A 27765-nucleotide genomic window follows, 5' to 3' on the forward strand; every position below is an offset into this window, starting at 1 on the left:
GATTAATATAAAATGCTTCGATTACTCGTATATTTTGAGAGTGAAATTATATGGACAATGGACAGAGCCGACAGAGGTTATTTCGGTTTGTAAAACCTTACTATGGAATCAAAAAATGGGCGCGCTTGGAAATCCTTTGTTAGATTATTATTTCTTAGAAAAATCCAGTGAGATTCTAAATGCGCGCGGTTCAACTTAAATAAGCGCGATGGAGGTAACCACTTACCATATCGTTTACCGTATAGCAGCCGTTTTCTCTATGCCCATCTCTAGTTTCTACCATCTCACAAACCACAGTGATTGCGTTTTTTATGTCTTCGAGTAAAGTGTTATGAAATCTCAATCTTTAATCAATCGTTTTCACGTCATCGTTCAAGAGTGCCCATTGTAATATTATTATGTGTAAACGAGTCGTAACAAAGACACGTACAGTTCGTTTTCCCAGGTTTAGGCGTCGAGTGGAACGTCAAGGTAAGATACACAAAGTCTCTTACATTATTCACAAAGTTTATTGAACAAAATAGAAATAAACGGTTTTATACGCCTCTACTACCGTTAACTATGTATTAAAATATATCATACATTATGTGGCATTAAAAATGTTCAATATAATTATGTTTAATCTTAAATTTTTAATACAGGTGAGGCATTATATTTTTATAAAGTTTATATAAAAAAAAAAATAATAATACTAATAAATTGTAATTCGTTTTTGCGGTGTGATGTCAAAATTACTTAAAATCTCACGAACATGTTTTAATTAAACGAAAATAAAATAAAATGGCTCTATAATGGTTAACTTTTTTCTCTTAGCTATCAAAAACTCGTGTGTAATCTTGGTGTGATCTGAGTTTAATCTGTATAGTACGTACCATTTTATTTCTAATTTATTATTTTCATTTTATGTTGAAGTCTCGCCATTTTTTAGTTTTCTTTTTAATCAAAAAGTATTTTTCCACTTGGTATTAATGATTTCATTAGTGTAGTTTTTTTGCATCTTCGTAATAATTTTTTTCAATCAATGTTCCAGTATTAATTCAAGCAACTAAAGATTGTTCGTTTTCTTTTATATTTACTTTTATTTCTGAATTGCTTGGTATCCATATTATAATCATTTATGTATAATTTTTAGTCGCAAATTTTAGAATATATACTAGATTATTTTGTTTTTTTTTTTTAAAGTTTTTTCAAAGTTCTTGAAATTGATATATTTTTAATTGTATTTTTGGTAGGCGCGGATCTAAGGAGGGGGCAAGGATCATTCCCCCCGTAGACTGATAAACCAGAATTTAAATAATAATACTTACCTATTAGCTTTTTATTTAAGATGCTTCCCTTTCTTCCGTAAATATATTCTTGATCCGCGCCTGTTTCTCGAATTATAACCTGTGTATTATTCTTAAAAATAGCTATTGATTTGATTGTAAATATAGAACAAAAGTTAGGTGAAAGTTTGTAGAAAATGAACAAAATCAAGCTGATAGTTTATTTGAAGCCATTAAAAATACCTTATTTATATTTTTTAAAGAACTTTTTAGTTGTAATATTCACATTTTATATTACTGATCAAGATTGTGCTAAAAGTATAAAATATTTAATTATGATTTATTTAACTTCCCAAACTGAGTTATGTGTCTTATTTTTTATTATATAAGACCACAAGTTTATAGTATAACTATTTTGATTTAAATAGGTATATTATGATGAAAATTTAAATACAAATTAACAATTTTATTATTGAGATAATCCAATCAATATTTAATTATAATATCATATTGTGATTTACTATTTAATTTTCTGTCTGATAATATATTATATTTTTTTATAAAATAGTTTTATTTGTTTTCAATGAATATATTTAAGAAAATTAACTACATTTTTTAATCAAAGCCATATACGATGAATAGAAAATTATAATATACATTTTGAATTATATTATTATCTAAAAAACAGAGAGACTTTTTTTTCTATTAAATTGAAAATGTATCCAATCTGGATTTTATATAATATTAAAATGATACAAATAATACAATATTAAACATGTCGATGTCGTTGCTATAATATTATTTATTCTATAATAACTATAAAATCAACAATGCTAATGATATTGGACGACACGATTGAAATTATAAACATTTAAAAAAAATATAGCTATTAATTTTGTTACAGTATAGTCGCATACAACATATCCATCATATTTTATATTTAAATTAGTACTTTATATCTACTGAAGTATGTTTTCTCTTAACGAGAAATCAAGAGTTAATCGGATGTTGCACGAGTCTGAGTTGAGAGATTCTGGCATATTATGACAGTTAATACTCGATTTTCTTTCTTTTTCGTAGGTTTCGCTTTTAATGAGAATAAATTTCAAAGGAAATAACATTCTGAAGTTAGAAAAAAAATTCTTTTATTAATTACCATTATACAATTTAATATATTTTTATAATTTAATTTTAATTGTTAAACATATTTAACTTTTATAATTTGTTCATTGTCTTATTTAAATAGTTTAAGAGTATAGATATTTTTGTTTACTACACTTAGTCTTTATTATTAAAACAAAAAAATCTTCACGTAAGCAATATTTCCACGAAAAAAAAAACTTTTCTATACCTTGTAATATAGTTGAATAAAAGGAAGAAACTTTTCAGTTGGAGAAATACGTTATTTATTACGCTTCGATGAGTCTAGCTGTTATAAGTACAGAACATTTTGTATACATAAAGTTTCCCGATTCTAGTGATTGCGTAGTCTTTCAGGTATGAAAAATCGCAAGTACTTGGAAAAACTTTAGAAAGAAGTGTTAGTCTTAAAACATTTTTTATTATTTTTTTTTTTTTTGAAGATAAACAAATGTAAAAATTTGTGATTTATAATTTTAATATCGATGACTATTAAATTAGTATAATGTATTATTAATTAATAGTCCATTTATTAATAGATAGAATATTTGTACAATTAAAAGTGTACAATTTATACTGTATTCACTTAAATATATACGTAAATAATCGTTACATTTTTGCAAGCCTGGGTAAGTTTATGATAATTTTTAACTGATTTAAGATAAATTGATAGAATACATTTTGAAAAGTTAAAAGTTAATAGTTAATCTAATTTTTTTTTAACTCAATTAAGTTATAAGTTATATGGAAATTTTCAATTAACTTATTAACTTAAGTTAAGTTATTATTATTATTTTTTTTTTTAATATATAAAATAGCCAGTAAAATAGTTTGAAATTATAAAATTCATAAACATTATTAAGCCCAAAAAATAGATTTACTATACATAAAATAACTAAACTTGAAAAATTAAAATACAGGTGGAAAAGTAGTAGGTACTAAAAGATAAATAAAATAAAATATAATTTTTTAATTTATTAAAACAAATTTTATACATTTTTAAACAAGTAAATGATATCAAAATGGATTTTTTTTTTAAAATGTACTTAATTTGGGTATGATTAAAAGTAACTCGTTATTTATTAAGTTAATACCAATAAAATTCAGTTAAGTTAAAAATTAAGTTATTGAAAATTAATTTAAAAAAAAAAGTTAAGCTAAAAATTTAAAATTAACTTAACTTTAACTTTTTAACTCGTTTATGCCTAGGCTTGCATTTTTGTATATTTATTTTAAAGTATAAACCAAAATTAGACTGTACAAAGAAAAACAATATTGATAGATTAACCATTTTTATGAACGCATTTTTTTAAACTTATTATTTTATTTTCTAATTAAAATTAAAGGACCTATTTTAACATTTATTTCGTAAATATACATTTTTTAAACTAAGTAATTCTATATAATTTATAATATTCCAAAGTGTCGAAAACGATTTGTAATTAATATAAATTTCAAAATCAGTTGAAGATCACAAATTACTAACCTATTTTTCCTATAAAATTATATTTAGTTACATCTTAAATTAAAATTTAAGACTGATATATATATATATATATATATACGTTGGTTAGATTTTTTTTAAATGATTTATATTATTTTAAAACATTTTATTTAAATTTAGAAATCTGTCAAATTAAATAAAACACACATTTTATTAATATTTAAAAATATTTCTTATTAAAATATTTACTATAATCTTGTTTGACGTATCAAATTAATGTATTTATTTATCTTTTAATGAAAAAATTAGAAAATTCAAATGAAGTTGTCATAAAAATAGTTTGAAATGAAAATGTTTTATGTTCAATAACTTAAATTCAGTAGATATGTGATGCAACACAAATTATAACTTATATTTTTTTTTTTAGTTATAAATAATGTTTTGGAAAACTTTTAATAATGTAATGCCTACGAAAAAATAAACTAAAATCAATCATTATATAGCTTAGGAAGTGGAATTTAAAATACTAAATATTTATAGTTATAGGAAAAGTTCTATTCGAAATTATTGATATTTATATGCAAGCATAATAACTTTTAATAAGCCATACATATTTTTATATTTATGTTTAATATTAAAAACATATGTTACGTTAGTTCTATAATTATATTTATGTTTGAGTAAAACGTTACTATAAATTATTTTATGTTTATGATTAAAATACAAGAATACATTTAGAATATTATTTCACAGTTCATATTTTTAATATCTAAAAAATGTTAAAGAGTATAAATAACAATTGATAGATCTTTATTAGATTTCAAACAAAAATATTAGAATAAATAGGTAGTATAATTTGGTATTTAATAACTAATATTGACAAGTTAATGGGACGTAATAGGTATACCTAATAGCAATATTTTAGTATATTACATATAATTATGTCATATTATATAATATGCCAAATCATTGAATACACTTTAATCATGTTGTTAGAGAAACTGTTCTGATAAGTATTAAATAATTGCATCTTGATTCTTGACAGACAGTCAATTATATAATTATGTAGAGTAATATTCATGGAATGGCGCACGTTATATACAATTTATACAACGCTATCTATAGTTATTATGTGTGAGAATAATATTTGCTGAATAAAAAAAAAAAAACCATTAGGTTAAAGAGAAAAGTAAATAAACCGTCAACAGACGTAATAAGGGATGGAAAGAAATTGAAAAATGTTCCTTTAAACGGATTTTCTCCGTCATTTTCCCCGTTTCTCTCACTTTTCTACACACATTTTTTTAACGTTGTATCTGAGCAATATAAAAATAGTCTGAAAATGGTTTGTATAATAAATGGTTGGCCGTGTTGAGGTCCGTTCGTGTATTCAAATGAGTTTAATGTACCGCTCTAATTCCTACATCATTCATCATTGTTGGTTTGAGCAACGACTATGGCATTTGCATTTTCTCTCTTTCGACGACCTCACAACCACCACCACCCCATCATATTTACGCCTTGCCACCACACTCTGTCTCTGTGTGCTCATCGCTACTGAACGATTTATTCTAAACGACAAACGTTTGTCATATTCACAATGATTTTATGCCATTTTTTCCGAAATCCCCCGTAAAATCGCTTTGTGATTTCGTTCTCTCTGTGGTTATCATCAACCTGTAATAGCACTGAAGCAAAAAAATGTCTTACAATTTTCTTGATGACCATTGGTTTTTTTTTTTTAAATTTATGCGTGATAAAATATTATATTTATTTTCGGATTACCTATTTGATGAGTTTTATACTCGTACGTATTTTAAGTATTTCTCCTTAGAAATTTAACTATAGTACTTTGATTTAATGTCAATCAGAAAATTAATAAAACAATACCATACCTTTATTAAGTGACAGGAAAATATCTTCTCATTACTCATATTCATTATTTGTAAAATTATGTACTTAAAAACAGACCAGAAGCATAATATTATTTGTAAATTTATACCGGTGATTTTTAATGTAAACTTTTGTCCTTTATACTTCGAGCATACATATATTATGTCTTCCATGATGAAAGTTCATGGTTTTGAATAAATAATAGTTCTGATTATTCAGATTTAATAATTTTATATGTTTCAATAAGATATAGACCTAATTTTTTAAACTCTACTACCGATAAGTTTATACGTACTCAACACGTCATGTTGCCCACTGCCATCTATCGATTGAACCAAATAGATTACTGTAGGCTAATAATCCTTGATGTTAAACCTTTATTCTTTATTAAAAAAAAGAAGAAAATATTTTTCTTATTATGCTATAATATAGATTTCTTAAACATATTATTTTTTTAATTAAATATTATACAGAAACAAATTTATTGATAAGATTTTAAAAGTGTAATAATTTAGGTCACATAATAAATTAAAAATATTGAGCGGACTATGTATTAAATTTAAAAGTATTTAGTAAATAATACTCTATTATTTATTAACGCCTAAAATTGTTATAGTATTTTTATATTATGAAAGCTCTCGTTTATCCAGTCGTGTAAAAATTTGGTAAATTTAGTAATTTGTCTATATTTTATTTTTATTTTTCTATTTTTAACTAAAATGTATGTACCCTTTATGTTTTAATAAAAAAATTAAAGGTTTATCTATAAGGCGTAAAAGTACGTTTTTATGTGAATACCCATTAATTCTATGTTTTTGTCAAGCTGGCAGTTTTCTGGTCGTAATACCTGGCCGGTCTACAGTATTGTTACTAAATCTGTATGTAAAATAGTAATCTTTATAAAGAAATCAAGCTTTTATGATACTAAATAACTATAATTTGTCCAAAACAAATTCACAATAATATATGATGTTGAAACCAGAGCTTACTACTTATTGTTTAATATTTTGATAAAATCGTTTAGACAGGTCTCATTGACTATAAGAAAAAATGGATTTATAGATTATTAAAAGGTAGTCTCTCAAATTATAATTTGAGGTCCCATCTAACATAGTCACATAAGCTCCATTATATTGATAGGTAGGACAATATATTATGAGGTAGCCCTTTTAAATATCTTATCAGGTGGATTGACGGTTAGACTATTTAACGAACGGTTAGATTTAGATATAACCAAGGCACTAGACTCAGTTGCGGATCCATGTCAATAGATAGTTGTTAACTGATAGCGCGGCAATAGATAGTGGACAATAGATCGCGCGAAAATTGTTAGTATATGACAATTATTGATAGTGTACGACAATTGATATTTGATAGTTTCATAAAAATATTTTAATTCCGATTTTTTAAAAATTTGTCTATAATTAAATTAAGAATTATAAGTTCTCACGGATTAACTATATCAAAAATAATAATAATAATAATAATAATAGGTTTTTAGAAATAAATTTTAACAAAGTTATCAATAATTAAAATAATAGTACCTCATGAAAAAATCAAACTTGTAGTTGAAAATTACGCACAATCTCTCGTAAATAATCTTCTTTACTTCTATTATTATAATCACTACATATCATTTTGAGTTTTTTTTTCGATCATTATACTTTTTTTTTGACGATGGTTGACTTTCTGTGACTAATTGTTGAACTTTTAACCGATTATTTTTATTATTGACAACTTTTTTAAAATTTATTTATAAAAATCTATTATTATTATTATAATTAATGATATAGTTTATCTGAGAGAATTTATGATTATTAATTTAATTATTGACGAATTCGTGAAAAATTGGAATTAGAAAAATGTTATGAAACTATCAATTGTTGTACACTAGGTAACAATTGTTGTATACTATCAATTGTCGCGCTATCAATTGATCAATTGACCACTATCTATTGATGGTATACCCTAAAGGCTAAGTTATAACACCACACAGTGTTAGTCGTAATATTTAAAGGTCATAATGTCACTTATAAAGATTTAGAAGTGTAAAATCTTATATTTTATGATTATTGTCAAAAATGTAATTAAATATTTATAATTATCGTATATTCAAACAATAATTTATGTTCATATTTTTCTGTTGCACCATAAACGACTGAATGGCACAAAATAATATTAAGATTTTATAAGCAAAAGTACTTATGTATTCAATATGTGTTATAAATTTGTATTTTATTTAATATTTCAATAAATATAACCAATGATGTAGTTTTGAATTACATTTTACATTCCCTGTTTGCACTTCTATGATTGAATGGTGATAAATATGTAATAAATATATATTATTTATATTCACTTTATATATATATATATATATATATTTAATGTACACATTATTTCCCCCCATAAACCAGTAAAACGAGTAATGTTCCGTTCATTTAGTATAATGGAATTTGGAAACGCAGGCACATAAATCGTTAGCATCCTGGTTGAAAATTGAATATTACCGCTCCCAGTAATTGAAATATATAATATACTACGTATAAAATTGTGTTTAAAATATTCCAATATTGGTCGATGTGCACTGTAGTTGTATCACTAATTTGTAAACTCTATAGTATGTCTATAAATATATATCTATCATCCTTAGTAGTCGGCATTTGAAGCACGTTTTGAAACTAAATTATATTGACCCGATAAGATGTAGTAATATTCTATTTCAGAAAAAAACTTAAGAATTTTACCCTAAGCCCTATAAAACTATAGTTACTATACCATTATACCTATTAGGAAATATTAAAATTGTATTATTATGTTTTTTATACAATTGAAATTCAATTACTGTTTGGACCACCATATTCCTATACAATATAAAATAGTTATGGCTATATTGGCGATTTTGTGACAGTTGTTTTAAAATCTGTCACCACCGTTAACAACAATTAACATACCTAATTATTAGTCAGTTGCCGATGCGTAGGTAATACCTAGTATCTACTAATAAATAACACACATCATGGGCGTGTGTGTTTATTAGCATAAATATAAATAATGTGATTGTATTATAAAGCGCAATATATATTTTTTATGCACCATTTAGAAAAACACAGCTTATTAATTTTGATATTCTTATTTTTTTGAGTGTGATTTGATCTCGATGTGTATTATTTTTACGATCGTTATGTGCGCGCATAAACCTGTACCTACGTAATCAGTGTCGTTTTCTTCGTCGTTAGATAGATTTTCTGCGTTGTATATGATTGATATAATATATTTTGTAGTATAGATCCAATTGGTCGTCGTAGGACAAGTGATTGCGGTGAAGTTCTTGTATATTTGTTGTTGTATTGTAGATATCGTTGATAGCATATTATTATAATAAATAATTAAAAATTATTATTATTATTATTGTTGTTGAATTTTTATAATGCTTTATGATTAATATATAATTTTTATTATTATCATTATCTTTGAGACTAGTCCATTAGGAATATTGTATTTTGTAATATATTATAAACTATATAATGTACATACATGTAAATATACAATATATATTATTATTATAATTTATTAATTGGGTTATATATTTATGATAACATTATTTCATCTGGGAAAAAGAAGTAAAGGTTGTGGTAGATGGTAACCAGCTCGTGTGAAATTTGGTATCATCGACAATAAGTTATGAATATTTATGTATACTAAATTTATATAATTAATAAAAATATAACTAAAATAGTAGTTGATTTAAAATTTATAAGTTTATACCTATTTATAAGGAGAAAGGAGGGTATTCTAAGTTAAAAGAAAAAATACTATTTTGTACGATAATACGTATAAATAGGTAAGGGGGCGGTAAAGAATATAGTAAAAGACCATTATTTAGAAAATGTTTATGATTAATTAAACTAAATTAGCTTCGTGATATGATTTTTTTAAATAAAATTTGATTTTTTTAAGTAAACGAAGAAAGTAATAATTTTATCAATATGACATAGTAAATTCTTTCTATAACGGAATTACTTAGGACCAACAAGTTTTTCCGTTATAAAGAGTTTTCTGTCTAAAGACATTAATTTTGCTACTGTATTTGAATCAGGATTATTAAATTTTTCTGTTATAAAGAGGATTCTATCTTATAGATGGTCCGTTATAGAGAGATTTCATTACTTTTTTCTTAAATTTTCTTACTTGTTTATATATTTTGTTTTTATAGCTTATAATCTGTAGTAATTATTAAATACCTAATAATTATTATGGCTGTATTATTAATAAAATACATGATTATACATAATATTATAATTGTGTGTAATGTATATTCTTGTTAGTAAGTATTCTGCACGGTTTATTTATACAATTACTTGTTTAAAGTTCAGCATGTCAATGCATTATTTTACGTTATATGTACAACGCATTATTTAACTTTCATGATTACATTGTGTAATAAAATGAACTTCATATACCTATAATAATAACAAATAATAATAATACCTTTTGGATAAACTAGTAATAATAGTTGTACTTATCAGAAGAAGAGAAAAATGTTTTCCATGTACCTACGTCGTAACATAAAAATTTACTGTAATATTATTGGAAACTTTTTTTTTTTTTGGTCTTCATTATTATACCTTCCATCTTTCTTCCACTGCCCAACTAAAAACGAGTGGATAAAAATCCCGGGGCACTATGAAATCTATTACAGCGGCAATTCAACAATGACGCATTCTATACACACTATATACAAGTATACTTTATACCTATCGATACTACAGAGCCAGATTTCTGTTATGCAACATGAATAGGAATATCCTAGAAAATCCTCATTTTTATGAATTTCCAGTTTACCGTCGGTCCAGGAAGAGTATTATCATTGATTGGTTGATCCCGATAATATAATAAATCCTGTACCTTTTCATTGTATTATATTACATAAACATGTTTTGAGTTAATTAGTAGTTTCTGAATAGAAAACAAATTATTTTGGTTTCTGGCGTTTCAACCTAAAGCACCTGCCTAGGTGTACGTGCACTTTATATACACAGTAGTTACACACAGTAGTATAGTATACACAGTTAGTATACTATACTAATGTTATAAAAAAATAATATAAAGAATCTTTATATTTAACAAATAGTGTGAAAACTATTGAAAAATCTAATGTTTTGGTTAAGCATTTATAATATATTTGTATAAACTGTAAACATTATTAGACAACAAAGTTGAACTATGTTTAAATACCAATGTAAAGAAAATTATTTATAAAATTATAATAAATTATAATGAGAGATAAATTAATCTAATTATTTTTATTTTAAAATTTAATATTAACTGTTTGTGGTTTTGTTTATTTAAATGAATGACGAAAATTCTTCAAAATTATAAAGAAATACGTTCTATTTCTTAAAATATAAAAGTCTGACAATTACTAAAAAAAAATATTATCACATATATAATTGATTAAGGTTAAATAAATTAGTAAAAATTAATAATTTTTTTGACACATATTCAATAAAAATTAAATATTAATAACAACTAAATATGTTTATATTTCTACAGTACTATTTTTAATCAAGGTATTAAAAACTAACCTATATACATAAACAGTATGAATGTATGATGCACGTAGATTATATTCTATTCAACAAAAGTATAAATAACTTTGAATTTTCCATTCAGTACGACTATATTTATCATAAAATATACATCTGTATCCAATAGCTTGGATATTGAAGAAAACACACACACACACACACACTCATATATATATACGTATATGCTATTTACTTTTCTGAAGGGTTAATGTTTAAATTTCCATGGACCACGTTTGGTTTTCGGAAGTCGAATAAAACACCCGGGGTCAATGTTATACCAAAGAGTCGTTTACCAGGTGTCCGGTTTTCTCACATTTATCTTATTCTCGAGTTCATAATATTGGTCGTTTTCTTTTATTTTTTTCAACTAACATTAATCTTCTATATAAAAATTGTGCGATCTTTATAAATAACATAGTTCTTAGGTCTCGTACAAGAACATCTGTTATATTAACTTTTTAACTTTTCCCCACTACTTTCCTTCTAGTCGAAAGGTTTCAGAGATAACAAACTTCAAGATAGCCTCTGTATAATATTACACGAAAACTAAAACGTATCGGTCTCAACATCAGCAACTTTAAGGCCCACATAAAAAAGTAAGGAAACAAAAAAAAATGTATTGTTACTCTTACATATAAGTGTTCAAAAAAAAATCAAGATAATATACTAGTATCATTATTCCGTTTGACGTAAAATAAGTTTTACTTAAAAAAAGAAAACATACATTTAGATATAAATTAATGACTTTACGACGATATTTACTAAAATTACCCTCTATTTTGTATGATTTCCAAAGCCTTAATTTTTATTGAAGTAATCAAAAAAATGAAAAATAAAATATTTCTATAAATAGATAACATACTATACTACTACTGTTAAATTTTTAGAATATGGTATATTTTGTAACACGAAATATACACCAAGTATTAACATTTTTAAAATTAACGCCTGGAGATTTGAACGTTACATAGTGCCTTTTGTTGTCTGTTTTTATTGAAAATAAAAGTGGCTGATAGTAAGCCTTAATGGTACAAAGGATTTTTGTTGTGTTTACCTTTTATTACATTAAATTACTTTTGCATGTAAAATAAACTACCATATCCCTAAGGACCGGTAAATACTTTTACATCTTAAGAAGTTGAAAACACCTTCAAGTTATAGATATTCTCTGGCTGGATATAAACAAACGTAATGGAGTGTTAGTAAAATACAGATTGTAGATTGTTAAAAGAATATTTCTTATCAGCACTTTATACAAATCAAAAATTAATTATTTTTATAAAGAAATATACCTGTCGAATTCCTTCTATCATATTTTATGTACAAAGTATTATAATATGAAAAGTTTTTATATTTTTTCACAATTTGGTACATAGTTAATAAAAGTAAAAAATTGGAATACCAGATTATCATTTGTAAAGTTATCTTTAAGACAATTAAAACTGTGTCTACTTTTACTTTAGGTACTTTTAAGTATTGGTATTTGAATTAATACAATTATTTTAAAGCAGACGAATCTATTTAAAATAAAACAATATTTATGTTCAAAGTTTATTCATGTTTGGAAAAATATTTTTTCTATACTGTGTAACATTATTGTTTTGAGGTTTCAAATAATTCGACATAACATTAATATATTATATTAGTTTAAATAAAAATAGTAAGATAAAATATTTATATTTACTACTTAGTTTACACATATATAAGAATTTTTTTTTTTTTTATATAATATACATTTGTTTAATTGGAACATTAAAAACAAAAACATTTTAATATTTTAAATGGCTCAAATTTTTCTTTTCATTTTTACAGTAATCCAATACCTTTTTATAATCGGTATATTACATAAATAATGCTAATAATATAAAGAAATATTATTTTAATGAATAATTTGACTAGAAATAGGTATGAGAATACCTAAAAAATATATTAAGTATATTTTGTATTTTTTTATTTAATATCTACTTAAAATATAAATCCGGTTAGTATTTTAAGTATATTTATTGAAATTAAATAAGATTTTTTATATTAAATAGTTTAATATGTAAGGTAGCATATTCTATAATTAAGTATAATCACATAGGTTAGTTATAAATGCTTGTTATGCACATTTTTTTTTTTTTTTATTATGAAAGTGATAGTATATTATGATACCTATATACATATCATATACAAGTATGATATAGTAGAGTTTTGTGACATGTTGTCTGTATACGTTCTTAAATTTAATATTATAATACATTTTGTATTTCAAACATTCTTATACTCAATAAACTATTTCACTCAACAATATTATTATTTACGCAATAGAATATAATAGAATTTGTATTATTGAATCATATTTCATGTTTTAAATTTAAATTTTATTAAATGTATTCTATCTTTTATGGGTACTATATAATAATGATATAATTAGATATTATCTATTACAAATTATCAAAAATTTCTTAAAGTTAATATAAAAATTACATTTAACATTTTCTATTGATAATTTTTAAGTCTTTTAATTTAAATATAAAATATTAAAATGGATATTAGATACATTATTTCTCTAAATTGGATACACTTTTGGGTAGTTTTGGAATTTTTTCAATTAAATAAAATCTTCAAATTTATTAAAATATTTTTCAAAGTTATAAAGCTCTTAAAATTTATAAAAGAGAATTATATAAATATTTATAGCAATTTCAAGTCTTAAATATTGTTTTAAATGTTTATAAGATATATTGATAAATTATAAATATGATACTAGTATAACTGTATATATTAAAATTACATAATAAGTTAATAGGTACTATGTATTTTTATAAAAATAAAAATTAGTAATTAATTTAAAAAACTTAATAACTACTTTTTATATTTTGATTTAAAGGAATTAAGTAACAAAAAAATCTAAAAATCTTGGGAGAAAAATAATATTTTTGCTTAGTTATATTTACAAAATTTAATACGTTTTCTACTACCCCTTATTATTTTAAGTATTCTATAGGCTTTTTTTTTTAATAAATTGTTTTTTTCAATTTTATGAATTATTATACTCTTATTTGATTTAACCTCAAACACTTCTTTTTTTTTTTTAATGAAAAGAAAAGCTTTCAGAATAAATTATTGTTACCTACGTAGATGAATTGATGTTGTAATATTTAAAAAAAGAATTTTTAGTACAAAAGCTACAATTGGAATTTGTTATCGATGCAAAAACATTGCATAGTGTGTTATTACTTGTTTCAAGCTTATGGCGAAAGAAGATGCTGTAGATATAGGGGAATAACTGAAGAAGTAAGGATACTTAAGTGATAACTTCCTCCCTCATGTTCCGGTGCTTTTAACATTATACACACTCATACAAAAGAAAAAGAAAAAAAGAAAAATATTTGCTGTAGTTTGTTCGCACAAATCGATCTGAGACAATATAAAGGGGCGAATGAAAATAGAAAATTACCTTTAATTACACGCATTGTTTTATTCACCTACAATCATTATCATAAATAATAATTAAAAACTCGCGAGGTAAATTACATTTTTTTAAATTAAAAAAATTTTTTAAGAATGAACAAGAAATATCTAGTTTTGTATCAAATATAGCTTGTGAGTATTGGTAACACTTAGTTTAATATGAATTTGATTATAAAAATCAATACTTAAGTATATATACGAATAATTTTATGAGTACCTTTAGAACTTAGGAAAAGTTATTTAGTTTTGTTTTATATGAGATTGGTTTCCTTGTCTTCTGAATTGAATATTAACGGGTTTTTAATGTCCATAGTAATTAATGTTTTTTAAATAATAAACTTCAATCATTTGTTAGTTGTTATTTGAGAATTATCTAGGATATTTGCATATTTTATAGCATACATTCGTTAAAAATTATATTTATTAATATTAAAAGTACGCGTATAATTAATATTCAAATTATTTTTATGCAATAATTGTCATTTTAAAAATCACTCTGAATAGAAAAATATTTATTTGAAATTATATAATTTTTCTAGTATTTTTAAATAAAATTAATTAAATATATACAAAAAGAAAAGTTATTACTTATTCAAATATCGTTTATTGTGATAACTAGTATACTACAATAAGTTGTTAATTTAATAGATATAAGGTATAAAGTAAATGTGTAAACATGATTTTATTTTAATATAAAATTCTAACCATTCAAGTTTCTCTAAAATAATTTGAAAAATTAATATAGTTTGAAAATTGTGTTAAATTACACTATTTATAATTTAAAACACCCCGTTCACATTTTTTTATTTTTAAAATTATGTTAAGTGCCTAATAATAATGTCTTAAATAATTTTATGGAAAGTCGAATAATATTTTTTCTCAGTTTCTCCAAAATTTTTCACTAATTTATTTTATATAGTATTTAAAAAACAGACGCATCGATATTATTTAATATATCTTAAAAAATATAGATTTTTTGACTATGTTTTTTAACTGTTTTTATTATTCAAACATAACATTAAAGAAACTTTTGTTGAATCTGCTTTAGTTAACCTAACCTTAGTGACGTGTTCAACCGAACGATGTGAGAACACAAATTCTATTATCAGTCCTGTTGGATTTAATTAAAGTTTTTACTTTTTAATTAAACAATATATATATATATATATATATATATAGCTACCAAGAATGGGAAACACTAGTTTATTTACTCTCTACTATGAACGGGGGCAGTGTTATAAATCACAAATGGAGATAAACTTAGTGAAGATAACGAGGTTTAAAGATAAGACAAAATATGTTTGAACAACTTTTGATCTTTTAATAAGAACAAGCATAGAGGATGACACAGGAGGAAAAAGTTAATTAGTGTACCTACCGGTCGTGTTAGGATTCTTATTGTTTTATTTTAAAAACGTATTTATACAATCTATTTTTTATATAAAACGTCGTCAGTTTTATTTAAATCAATTTATACAAAAAACAATTATTTTAAATTAAATTGTAAATGCCAATGATTAATGAGATATTTTATAATTTAAATAATATATTAATTAAAACGATTGCAAGTTGTATATATTAAATATTTTGTATCAATAAACACATTATGTAAATAATAGTTCCTAATATTTTAAGCTTAGCTTATAAATGAGGTATTAAATTAATATTACATTTTAAGACATAAGTTAAGTGCTTATAATAATTGATTTATTTAAAAAAATACCTTTATAATTTATTAAAAGCTAGCTGCATACTTGTTATTTTTTTTTTAGTTTAATAATTGCATTAAAATATTTGAAGTATTATATTATATTCATAAAATAGTTATGGTTTTATTTTTATTAATAATAATAACGTTTTTGAACTTGATAATAATTTTTTTTTAATGAAAATAATAAATATTTCTTAAAAAAATAATCTAAGTACGAAATATTCATCAATAAATTATGTCTATTTATTTTTATAATTAAGAACATTTTATATAAATGGGTTGTTTTTTTTTAAATTATTATTTTTGAATTCGGGTATTTAACGATAAGCACGTGAAATCGGAATAATCATTGTTCAATATTAAGAATTATTACACTGGCATTTTTGAAAAATAAATTTATATAATTCTTCAGTGAGCTTTCCTTCTTTGTTTGATCTATTGCAGAGCTAAAACTATGAGGGAATAGAATGATACTATTGTATGTTGTGATACAAGAATAAATAAATAAGTCGTTGTATAGGAGTGATAGTTATGGTATAGTGGCATTTTGTTCGTTAATTTATCTTACAAAAATTTTTCTTCTTTCTTTCCATCTCATTCAATGAACACTTTTTGTTTTTTTCTTTTAACCGTAGTCTATTTATTTATAATATTTATGTCTATGGTTTAAGTAGAAAAAATGCATATTACTAACATCAAACCGGATTATACACTTTAATGACGAATATTATTAATAATCTTACTGAATATTAGTGATAAGTTCTAGATGCACAAAGTGAATTTAATAATAACTAAATTTAATAAGTACTATTTAAAATAATTCTGAGTTATTAGGGATTTTTCATTCTAAATTCGGCGTATAATCATAATATCAGTATTATGTAGTAAATATAAATTAATAATTTATAATTAAAAAAGTCCTGGCTCTTTGTTAGCACTATAGTAATTTTAAGTTCAATAATTGGTATTTTTTATTTTTTAATAATTTATTTTATGCATAACAATAATACATAAAATGTTTTGAATTAGTTTAATTAAAGTTATACGTTTTTTGGGTTTAATTTAATAATATTTTACTTTTTTGATAAAATAGGTAGATATATATCTACATAAATAAAAAATATATGACGAAAAAAAAGGACAGAAGTATTAATGGTGTAGAATGTAGATATATCAATAAAATTATACTTACTTATATTTGAAAATAATTATTGTTAAAAGTATTAAAAATTGAAATTATGACTATTATATTTTATTTAAAATTTTATTTAGCCCAAAAATGTCAATTTTATTCTATCAGTACACAAATTAAGTTGAGTGTCCCTGTAAAGTATTTAATTATATCTGTAACAAATAAAAAGTTTTATTCTTACAAAAATAAACATTAAAAGTTATATTAATGTTATCTATTTGGAAATAATAAAGAAAGCATGGCATAAGAGAATTACTTAACATTTAAGAGTTTTGAGTGATTAATAATGTACAACAATTTTTTTTAAATAATTATCACTTTTATAAATATAATTTAGAATATTAAACAATAACTCTGAATACCTACGAATTTTAGATTTAATATTATATTCAATATTTAACAATTGTTTAATAGGTTTATAAACACAATTATTATTATTATTATTATTTTTTTTTTGTTACTATTATTAAATATTCAAAGTACCTACTAAATTATTTGTATTATATTTTTTTATCCTTCAATTTCTATTAAATGTAGTTTAAAATTCAAAATATAATTATTATACAAGACAAATATGTCTATGATAAAATTACCAAAAAGTATTTTATATTGGCACGTTTAAAATAAAATATTATATTAATAGGCTACTAACATTAAAAAAATCACTCAGATTTTTAAATCGCTGACTGAGTTAATAGTTAATTGGCATTCTTACAAAAACAATTTGCATTTAAAAATTATTACGTCTCTATTGAAGTTAGTGAAATTCAATTTTATAACTTATTGACTATCAAATTTGATAAAGATAGATTAAAATTGTCACATTTTAATATATATTTATTATTTATTATGACTAATTTCTTCACATAATATGTATATATATTACTAAAATTAAAACTTTTGTATTTATATCTCATATAAGCTTTTATAAATAAACCTTCATCAAATTTTATTCTATACTTAAAAGTATAATTATAAATATTCATAGTGAATAAAATGGTTACAGAAATAAAACTGACTCTTATAATATAATCTACATATATAAGTATAGATTATACCCGTATACACAATTTAATATATTATGTTTGTTGCTTATATACTCGGAAAAAAATCGACCAATTATAATGAATATTTCAGAGATTGTTCTTGGAAATATCAGGAAATTGTTTGCCTTTTAGAATAGTTTTCATCACATTAAAAAATATTCCAAGTATTATATTCTAATCTCCTGTGACAGATTGGAAATCTCGGCCGAATCAGTTTACAAAGTGAGATACATTGATGTCGATATGTCCGTTAGATGAGGTAATATAAAGTTGTGATACATTTGTCGTTTTTTATATTTGTTAATTTTTTTTTTTAGTCAAAATAAGGTTATAAAGCTAGTTTAAAAAAGTATTCATAAAATAAATAAAATCCATAGATAAAATATATTTTTAAGTAAAAAAACATTAACAAGTGTAAAGTTATTTCTTATAAGTACATACTGATTATTCTTTAAAATTAAACTATTATTTAATTTGATTTTATTATTTTTGTTAAGTAATCATATATTGACTTCTTATTAAATATGCCATTAATTATATTTAAATTTTTTATTATCCATGTTTGATGCTCAATGAATCTCTATTAATTTGCGAAAAAAATAAATTAAAAATAAACTTTGTATAAAATAATTTATTATTAACATTAAAACTTTATGTGTTTGTTGAAAAATATTTATTTTTTTAAATTCAACTAAGAAAACATTGAAAATTCAATAAAAAAATGCCACTTTTTATCAATATTTATTGTATGTTCAATGCCCATTACTTATATTTAGAACCAAGTGGCCACACCCATACCCACGTGTACAAATGCTCTAGGATATATTACTATATGAAATCCATTTATAATATATATTATGTATAATGAAGGAATCTGATATATAGATACAAGAAATATATACATATATATAAACCGATGTACCTATTTATGTGTGTACGTTTTTACACATATAAATTTACCACAGACATATCCTAAAATTACTACATAGTGTTAAGAATTCATGTATTAATAATAATTAATATTGGTCAACGAGTTCATCGAGTGCATTTTATAGAATAAAATGAACAAATATTTTTTTACAGAAACGAAATTATGTTTGATAGGTAATAATTGTGTTTCATTAGATTCAATAATGAAAAGTGATGGTAGGATCAATCCTTTTTTATGTTAGCCGTAATAGTATTTGTCTGTATCGTAATTAATTTTTAAATATAAACTTATAAAAAAACACTATTGTATAGGTAGAATCTGATAAAGATTATCAAATGACAAAAAGTATTATTATTTTTTTTATCCACTGATAATCTTAAGTCTAATATATGATATTATTACTTACATGATCTCATGTTTAAATAAAATAGATTTTAATATACTGTCTTAGAATAATTTAGATTTATAAAAATTAATTTCTAAGTTAATTAGATATAAGGAGGTATTTAAAGTTTGTTGTTAGTGTATGAGTAAAGTTGCATTAATATTATACTTATAACTATAATAACTTTAAATATTCATTAAGAATTTGATTTTGGGACATAAAAATTATCAAAAAAATATTTTGTTTAGAAAAATGTACATTATTATTCAATTAAAAACTTTAAAATTTATATATAAATTTCTAAAAGTGTTATTACTTTCCAATAAAATGATTATTTGCCTTTAAAATATCGTCTTATATATTGACAGTTTATTATTGTAATATATTTATTTAACTGTTATTAGTTTGCAGAAAATATTGTAGATTGGGAAGAGGGCAATGCCCCCCCTCCCCATTATTTTATTAAAGAAATATATATTGAATTTGTCTACTTTTGCTATATGTTTAAAAACCTGATTGTATATTTGTCTCATAAAATCTAAAATACCATCCATTTACCGTTTAATTCGTGATATATTATTGGACAATAAAGTTTAGATCCACAGGACTGGACTCGTGGGCTATATTTTACTACAAGGTTCAAAAAGGTTTTAGAAAATACCTTTTGAAAATTATAAGATACGATACGTTCTAAAGAAATGCAAACCATTTAAATATACTAACAGTATGGATACACTGAAAGGCCGGGACATTGAATCTATGCAATAGTGTTCTAAACTATCAATCTAAATTAGACCTTTAATCTGTGATCTGCAGTTCAATAAAAATAATCGGGGGATAAAATATTTAAATTTCATAATTTTAGGTTAAATGATTATAAAACATATAGAATATATACGTATAGAATTATTCGATATTATTTTTCAACGTTTAATGACAAAATCTTAATACCTATAAGTTTACAGAAAAAAAGTATACAAAATTAATGTACATGGAAAAGCTGTGTACCAACACAATTTAAAAATCAAATGTTTATTTGTAATTGTATTGTATAAAACAAAAAGGGATGATAATATTTTTAAAATATAAAAAAGGTATTCAACAATAAATAAATAAATAAATAAAACATGAAATTTATTCTGAAACAATGAGTAGTTTGTCACAAAATTAATAAATTGTTAGTAAAAGGTACATCATATACATATTTATGCTATTGTAATATTTAGGTCTTAATATACTCGTACATTTTTATATTTTTATGTTATATGGAATATGCTACATAAATTGTTATTATCAACTTCACAAAATGAATCTATTCTTTCTTAACGTAACATTATGTGTTATTGTGTCTAAATTAAATATTAAGTTTTATAAATGTTTCACTTAAAGGATAAGTAGTATATTTTATTTAAACAAGGTAGGAAATAAAAATTGATACTAATTTAAGCTATGTAGATTACTTTGTTGTTTGTAGTCTGATATTTTCATTTAAAATATTAGCAAATCATTATCTTATTACAAATACACATGTTTCGTTAGTTTTTTTTATTATTTAAGGTTAATTCCGGTTTTCAATATAATTACGTTTTAACTTTTATTAAAAAATAAAAATCAATTTTCATGGAGTAAAAATATTAATTCAAGATTGAGTATTGTTATAAAATTGAGTTATAATTTATCAGTTATTACCATGTAGATGATGGAAATGATAAAATTAACTTCTTAGTATATATAGTTGAAGTGTCATTTTTATACAAAATAAGTATCTAATTTAGATTATGCAGTTATGCGATTTAGAGACAATATTTTGTTCAATTTCATAAAATTGGTAATGATAACAACCCATTTCACAAAACACACACAATTTATAAAATGTTTGTTATAATTAGTATGGATATAAAGTACCTTTAATTTACAGAATACCAAACTATAAAGATTTAAAATGATGAGAGTCATACAATCTCCATTAACTTACCACTTTAAATTAGTAAATCCTCATGAGACATTGCGTATATGGATTTTTAATTTTTTTTTTTTAGAGCCCTTTATTTTTAATTAACCCTGTTTGAATTTATTTATTTATAAAAATAAAACCCTAATTATTTACATTTAGTTCATGGGTGTATTACTAATATATTTTGTATAAACGGTACGCAGAGTGGAATAACATAAATATATTTGCAAAAAATGTTTTGTATGGTCTGGATATTTGACATGTTTTTCTTCAAATGTGATACTTATAAGTGAAAATTAAATATAGATAAAATACAATTTAAAAAAAAAAAATTAAAAACCCTATAAAGGCTACAATGATCCTGTATTTAGTGGTTCATTCTAACCGATGGAGAGATAAGCATACGAATTAGAAACAAATAACAAACTCACTAATATTCATTGAAGTCAGTAGATACAATTTATTTTGTTTATTTAAATTTAAATCTATATAGATTTCTAAGAGATCAGGCATACACTATGTATTGATATTTTGCAACAGACTTTACTGAACGGCGAGTTTGATGTAGTTTTAACCACTTGTCATTTCTCCATTACATAGTGGCCTTGACAATATATTTACTATATAGCACGTGACACGGGTTTCTTCAAAATATAAAAAGTTTTTTGTTTTGTTTTTAAATTGTTTTTATTTTGTCTAAACATTGCATATACTTTAGCACTGTACTATAGCTAAAAATATTACATATTTAGTTTTTTTTGTGTTAAAAAACTATAATAATAAAAAAAAGTTAATATTTTTTCGATGAACATAGTTTACATGAAAATATTTTTCTAGGCACATTCATCTTAAAACGTTTTGTTGACAATTTATTAAGTGCATATTTTGTGCCGTTGACATGAAGTGTTATTTAAGGCTATTAAACACAGTACATTTATATTTTCTCAATGCTATATTAGTATTACTACTGATTGATAAAGGTAGGAACCAGTAAAACTATTTCTTAAAAACATATTTATAAAAAAAAACCCATTAGTCAAACTATCAAAAAATATTATCTTCTATAAATTTTATGACATGTGTTTTTATTCTAAAATTATAAAAAACAATTTTACACGAATGCATTATTTGTTGTGCGTGGGTCTGAGAAAGAAAACAAATATTGCACCAAAATTCTCTCAACTATTTTAACTGCACATATTTCAATTAATTGTTTTGTTCATTAATATAAAAATGAGTGGTGCAATCTTTCTTTTTTTTAAATAGTTAACTAAAATGAATATTTATTTATTACGTAGTGTTAAGAAGAAATAAAAATATGTTTCATATTAAATAATTACTATTATTCAAGAAATAATGGCCAGTCATCCAAAAGGTCTTTTACATTTTTTCATTTAAAACCTGTATTTTAAAAATAAAATGTTACTCAATAAAAATACATAGTAGTATAAATTAGTAAAATACCCTTTAATGCGCAAACTGTAATAATTTCAATTTTATTATTTACTTTATATTGTTTAAATTGTTTCTAAATTTATTGATTTTAACTTTGTTTGAGCATATTTTTATTGTGTATTAAAAATGTACATTCAATTTACTTGTAATAATATAAAAATGTTTATTATTGATAACTTAAAACAACGTATTTCAATGAAAATTAATGTTTGTATATTTTAAAGTTTACTTAATGTGGATATTTTTTAAACTTTTTTAAATTTTGTAGTACATATTTTGAATTTAAAACAATCTTTTGAATTAATATTTATGTAGAATTAATTAAAAACAAAACTATATACATTACGAGCCTATGTTTTTCAATTATTTGACTCATGGAGTAAATGTTTTGTTGGTAAATTATAAGTCGTATAACAGTCAATTGGCACAAATAAAATTAAAGCTATATTGTTGAAAATTAATTTCAAAAGTCTATGTTATAGTTTATAATTTCATATTTTCTGTAATTAATTCATCAGTTGTGTTTAACTGTACACTATTTCGGGTTCTTGATAATAAATATGATTATTCATCTTCTTTTAACACATAAAAAAAGTACTTTTTTGCTTTATTTCCTATTAAAATATCTTACTTCATTAAATTTTATTATAAAACGACACGAAACGTAATTGTAACCTTTAATGAGAAATAGTTAATTCTAACATATTACATTTTTACAAATGTTTTGTATAATTTTATTGTCATAAACCAAAGTTTTAATTTATACTTTTTAAAGAAGAACTTTTAATTTAAACAATTAACTACTTTTAAGAATAGTTAATGATTCATTTTTTTTTTTATTTCATTAAAACTTTTTTAAATTTTAATATACGTAATAGTTTACTTTTCTATACTATCATTATTGTTATCGAAACTGTAAATGTAAATATTAAAAGCTTACACTTAATAGATTACATTATTACTTTTTAAATATTAAATACTATTAAAATAAATTGAAATTCTACTTGTTTTCAAGTTATAATCTATTTATAATCCAATATATGGTTGAACATATTACAAAAAAAATATTGTTTTATTTTATTTTTAAGCTAATAATAAATTAATAATAAAATTAATAAAACATTTTCAACACTGAATCCTTCGGTAAGTAATCGTAAAGTTATATTAAAGAAATCGAATTGTTTATTTTCGCTTTTATATTGAAAATTAAACTGGTAAAATGTTAACCAAGTACATAACATAATAATGCACTTTCTACAATATATATTTATGTAGAAAATATTCATAAAAAAAATTTTTAACTTAGAAAAATCAATGAAATATAGACAATTTTTAAATATTTTTTTTGTATAAAGCTTTTAATTTACGACTTTTATCGATTTTTTTATAAATATTTAACTAGTAAGATATAAACAATTATGAATTTTTGTTTAAAATTACCTTATATATTTATTAGTCTTAACTTAGATTATGACTGGATATGTAGAGATTAAGACAGCCCTATATAATATATTACTGGCAATGTTAAATTCACAATGTATGCCTACAAACGTAATTTATCTCGTAATTTATTTTTTAGAAATAAAATTACAATAATTTGTACCTAGTTAAAATTATAAATGTAAAAATAATTGAATATCAAAATCTATGGTCGAAAATTCGTTTCAATTAAAAATGATTACATTTTAGCACGAATTGTATGCATTTCCATTTTACAAAAGCTGATAAAACTATAGTCTGTTTCAAATAAGTGTAAACTCAAACAGAGGCAATGGGTGTGGCTAATTTATATTTTGGGTGTCGCTCTCTCGAAAGCATCGCTTTAATATTTTACCAACGCATAGTTTAAATTTTACTATTTTACATGGTAAAGTATTTTTTTAGCTCATTTTTGGTCAACTGTCGGACACAAAAACTAACCGCGGAAGTCGATAAAAACCGATTTAATCGATTAGTATAAAGTGGCGGATAGGGCTATAGGGAAATCGGAATTTTCTCAATAGGCTCTCATCTAAATTGTATGTACAGTTCCCCTATATCCTTACCTCAGCACTATCACATTTTTTATTTAGTGGCCAGGGGCCCTTCACTTTAATCCTTGATAGCAATTCCCGGTAACATAAAATATTTTTATCCGCCACTGGGTGTGATCTAACTACAAAAACGGACGAAAATCTATCGCTGTCTAAAGTAACTCTTATTATCTGAGTAAAATGTTACCTATAGACATTAACATATCTTTTTTGTAAGTTATTCAGTTTTTAAAAGTTATTTAAATGTTTTTATTTTATGAAAATTTTAATACTTTTATCTTCAATATTTATCACTCTAAAAAATTAAATGAAAAATGAGCACTCTTAATTAATATGATTTTAAATTGTTGCGGTACTTAGGTATTTTGGCTATATATAACTGTTGCTGACCAATATTTGATAAATGTAAGTGAGCGTGTTTTTACTGATTTTATAATTTTATAATTATGTATTTACGCACAGATTAATAACATTATAGTGACAATTAAGTAGGAACTTTTGTAAATTATTTACTCTAAGATAATTTACATAAATTTAATTTTTCAAAAAATAAAATAAAAATTAATTGTTTTAAACAAGACATTGTGATCATTAACTTGTAATTTTTTTTTTAGCCGATGGTGGTGGCTGTCCTTCACCCGGCCTTACACTAAATGGTACTAGAGTTGTTCCACGGTCGGGAATGTCGTCGGACTTTTCAACATTGTCCGAAGTGAAATTCCCAGCACGCCTATCGTCTCCTTCTAGGAAGGGATCGAAATCATTGGCGTCGTCATCCTCCGAGGAGACTGAAGCTCCGTCCAGGATCTGCAAGATAAAATGTGTTTCGGGCCAATGGGTTGGTCCTCTGTGCCAAGGTGCGTATACATTAATACGTGCTTATATATATATGTATATTGTGGTTTGTTCGTCTTCGTTTTAATATCCATTAAGAAATATAAATCATTTCCTTCCCCAGGCTATTCTCTTTCACTCAAAAACCCTTAAAATAAGTGGTTTACTGAAAATGTTGACAATTTTAGTTATTTTAGTAGCACCTCGAAGAGACGATTATTTTTTTTTTTGTTACATTATTTCATTCGTGTATGCATATTATGCATATGTTTGCATACTAAAAAAGTTTAGTACATACTCTTTTATCGTGACTTTTGTATTTTTCTCTATAATTTACACATTATATATTATGACCATATTATATTCAATTGATTTAATATATTATAATTGTACATAGTTGATATTTACGATAGTTTAGTAGGTATTAATCTAAACGCTTAAATTTATATTTATAACAAAGTAATGAATTATATTAAAAAAAAAAAAAAAACTTATGATGAATTATGATACTTTATCTCCAATTCCCATTAAATTTTGAAAAAACTTTCAGATGTTTTATCTAAAATGTTTTTTATATTTCAATACTGTCAGTTAAATTTCCTTACTTTCTTTCTTTTGCCATATGTCAATAATATAATAAAGTATTGAAAAAAAAATATGATAATTGCTTGTAAGTTTTAAGTATCATACATATAAGAATTATTTTTAGTATAGGTACTTGGAAATTTAGTTGTTATAATTGTTGACCAATTTTGTAAATAATTTATTGTATGCAGATGGAAAGTAAAAAAAGAAACCAGTCGTCAGATAAACAGTGTACTTACACTGTCGTTAATTTTGTAATGTTTAAATTTAAATTTGTTCAAATTATTGATATTAAGTAAGTTACAAGTAGGAAATTTACTATGAATTAAATTTTATACAATATCTTGTACATAAATTAACTTTTTCAAATACCTACAACACTGAATGTCAATATATTTACCATTATACACTATATGTGTATTATAATACGAATGACATAATTGGATAATTGCGTTTCTCCGTAGGCATACTTGTACTTTGTTAATATTACATCAAAATGTACTATAACTTGTCTCTGCAGTCTATAATTCTCACTGTGTAATATAATGTGTTCAATTGTCATAACTGGAAGGGCTCTTGTTACAAGCTATAAACAATGTGAAACCATAATATGATGCTATACATCATGTCATTTACAAATATTTATCTCAAATAAGATACAACTATTTCAAGACTTTGCTTAACTTATGTGTAATGTATTATGGTCTGCTTATTTATAATTATAAACTAATTATACATTTGTTTGTTAAACTCTAACAACCAATCAAATCCGATATTAAAAAATGTTCTTTACTTAAAACTAATATACTTTCATAAAATTGGATATAATATATATATTAAATATTTAAAT

The 27765-nt window shown here is 23.1% G+C and overlaps 1 protein-coding gene across 1 annotated transcript in view; it reads left to right on the top strand.

Annotated features, from left to right (window-relative positions):
- LOC112591148 (locomotion-related protein Hikaru genki) overlaps window positions 1-27765 on the top strand; it is a 121983-nt gene that overhangs the window by 3986 nt on the left and 90232 nt on the right. The window contains exon 2 of the mRNA XM_025334859.1: window positions 26111-26353. Within this exon, the coding sequence (XP_025190644.1) occupies window positions 26111-26353 (243 nt within the window). The remainder of the gene's footprint in view (window positions 1-26110; window positions 26354-27765) is intronic.

This window comes from Melanaphis sacchari, unplaced genomic scaffold, assembly GCF_002803265.2.
Source record: "Melanaphis sacchari strain LSU unplaced genomic scaffold, SCAv2.0 Contig12_pilon_pilon, whole genome shotgun sequence".
NCBI classification, from domain to species: domain Eukaryota; kingdom Metazoa; phylum Arthropoda; class Insecta; order Hemiptera; family Aphididae; genus Melanaphis; species Melanaphis sacchari.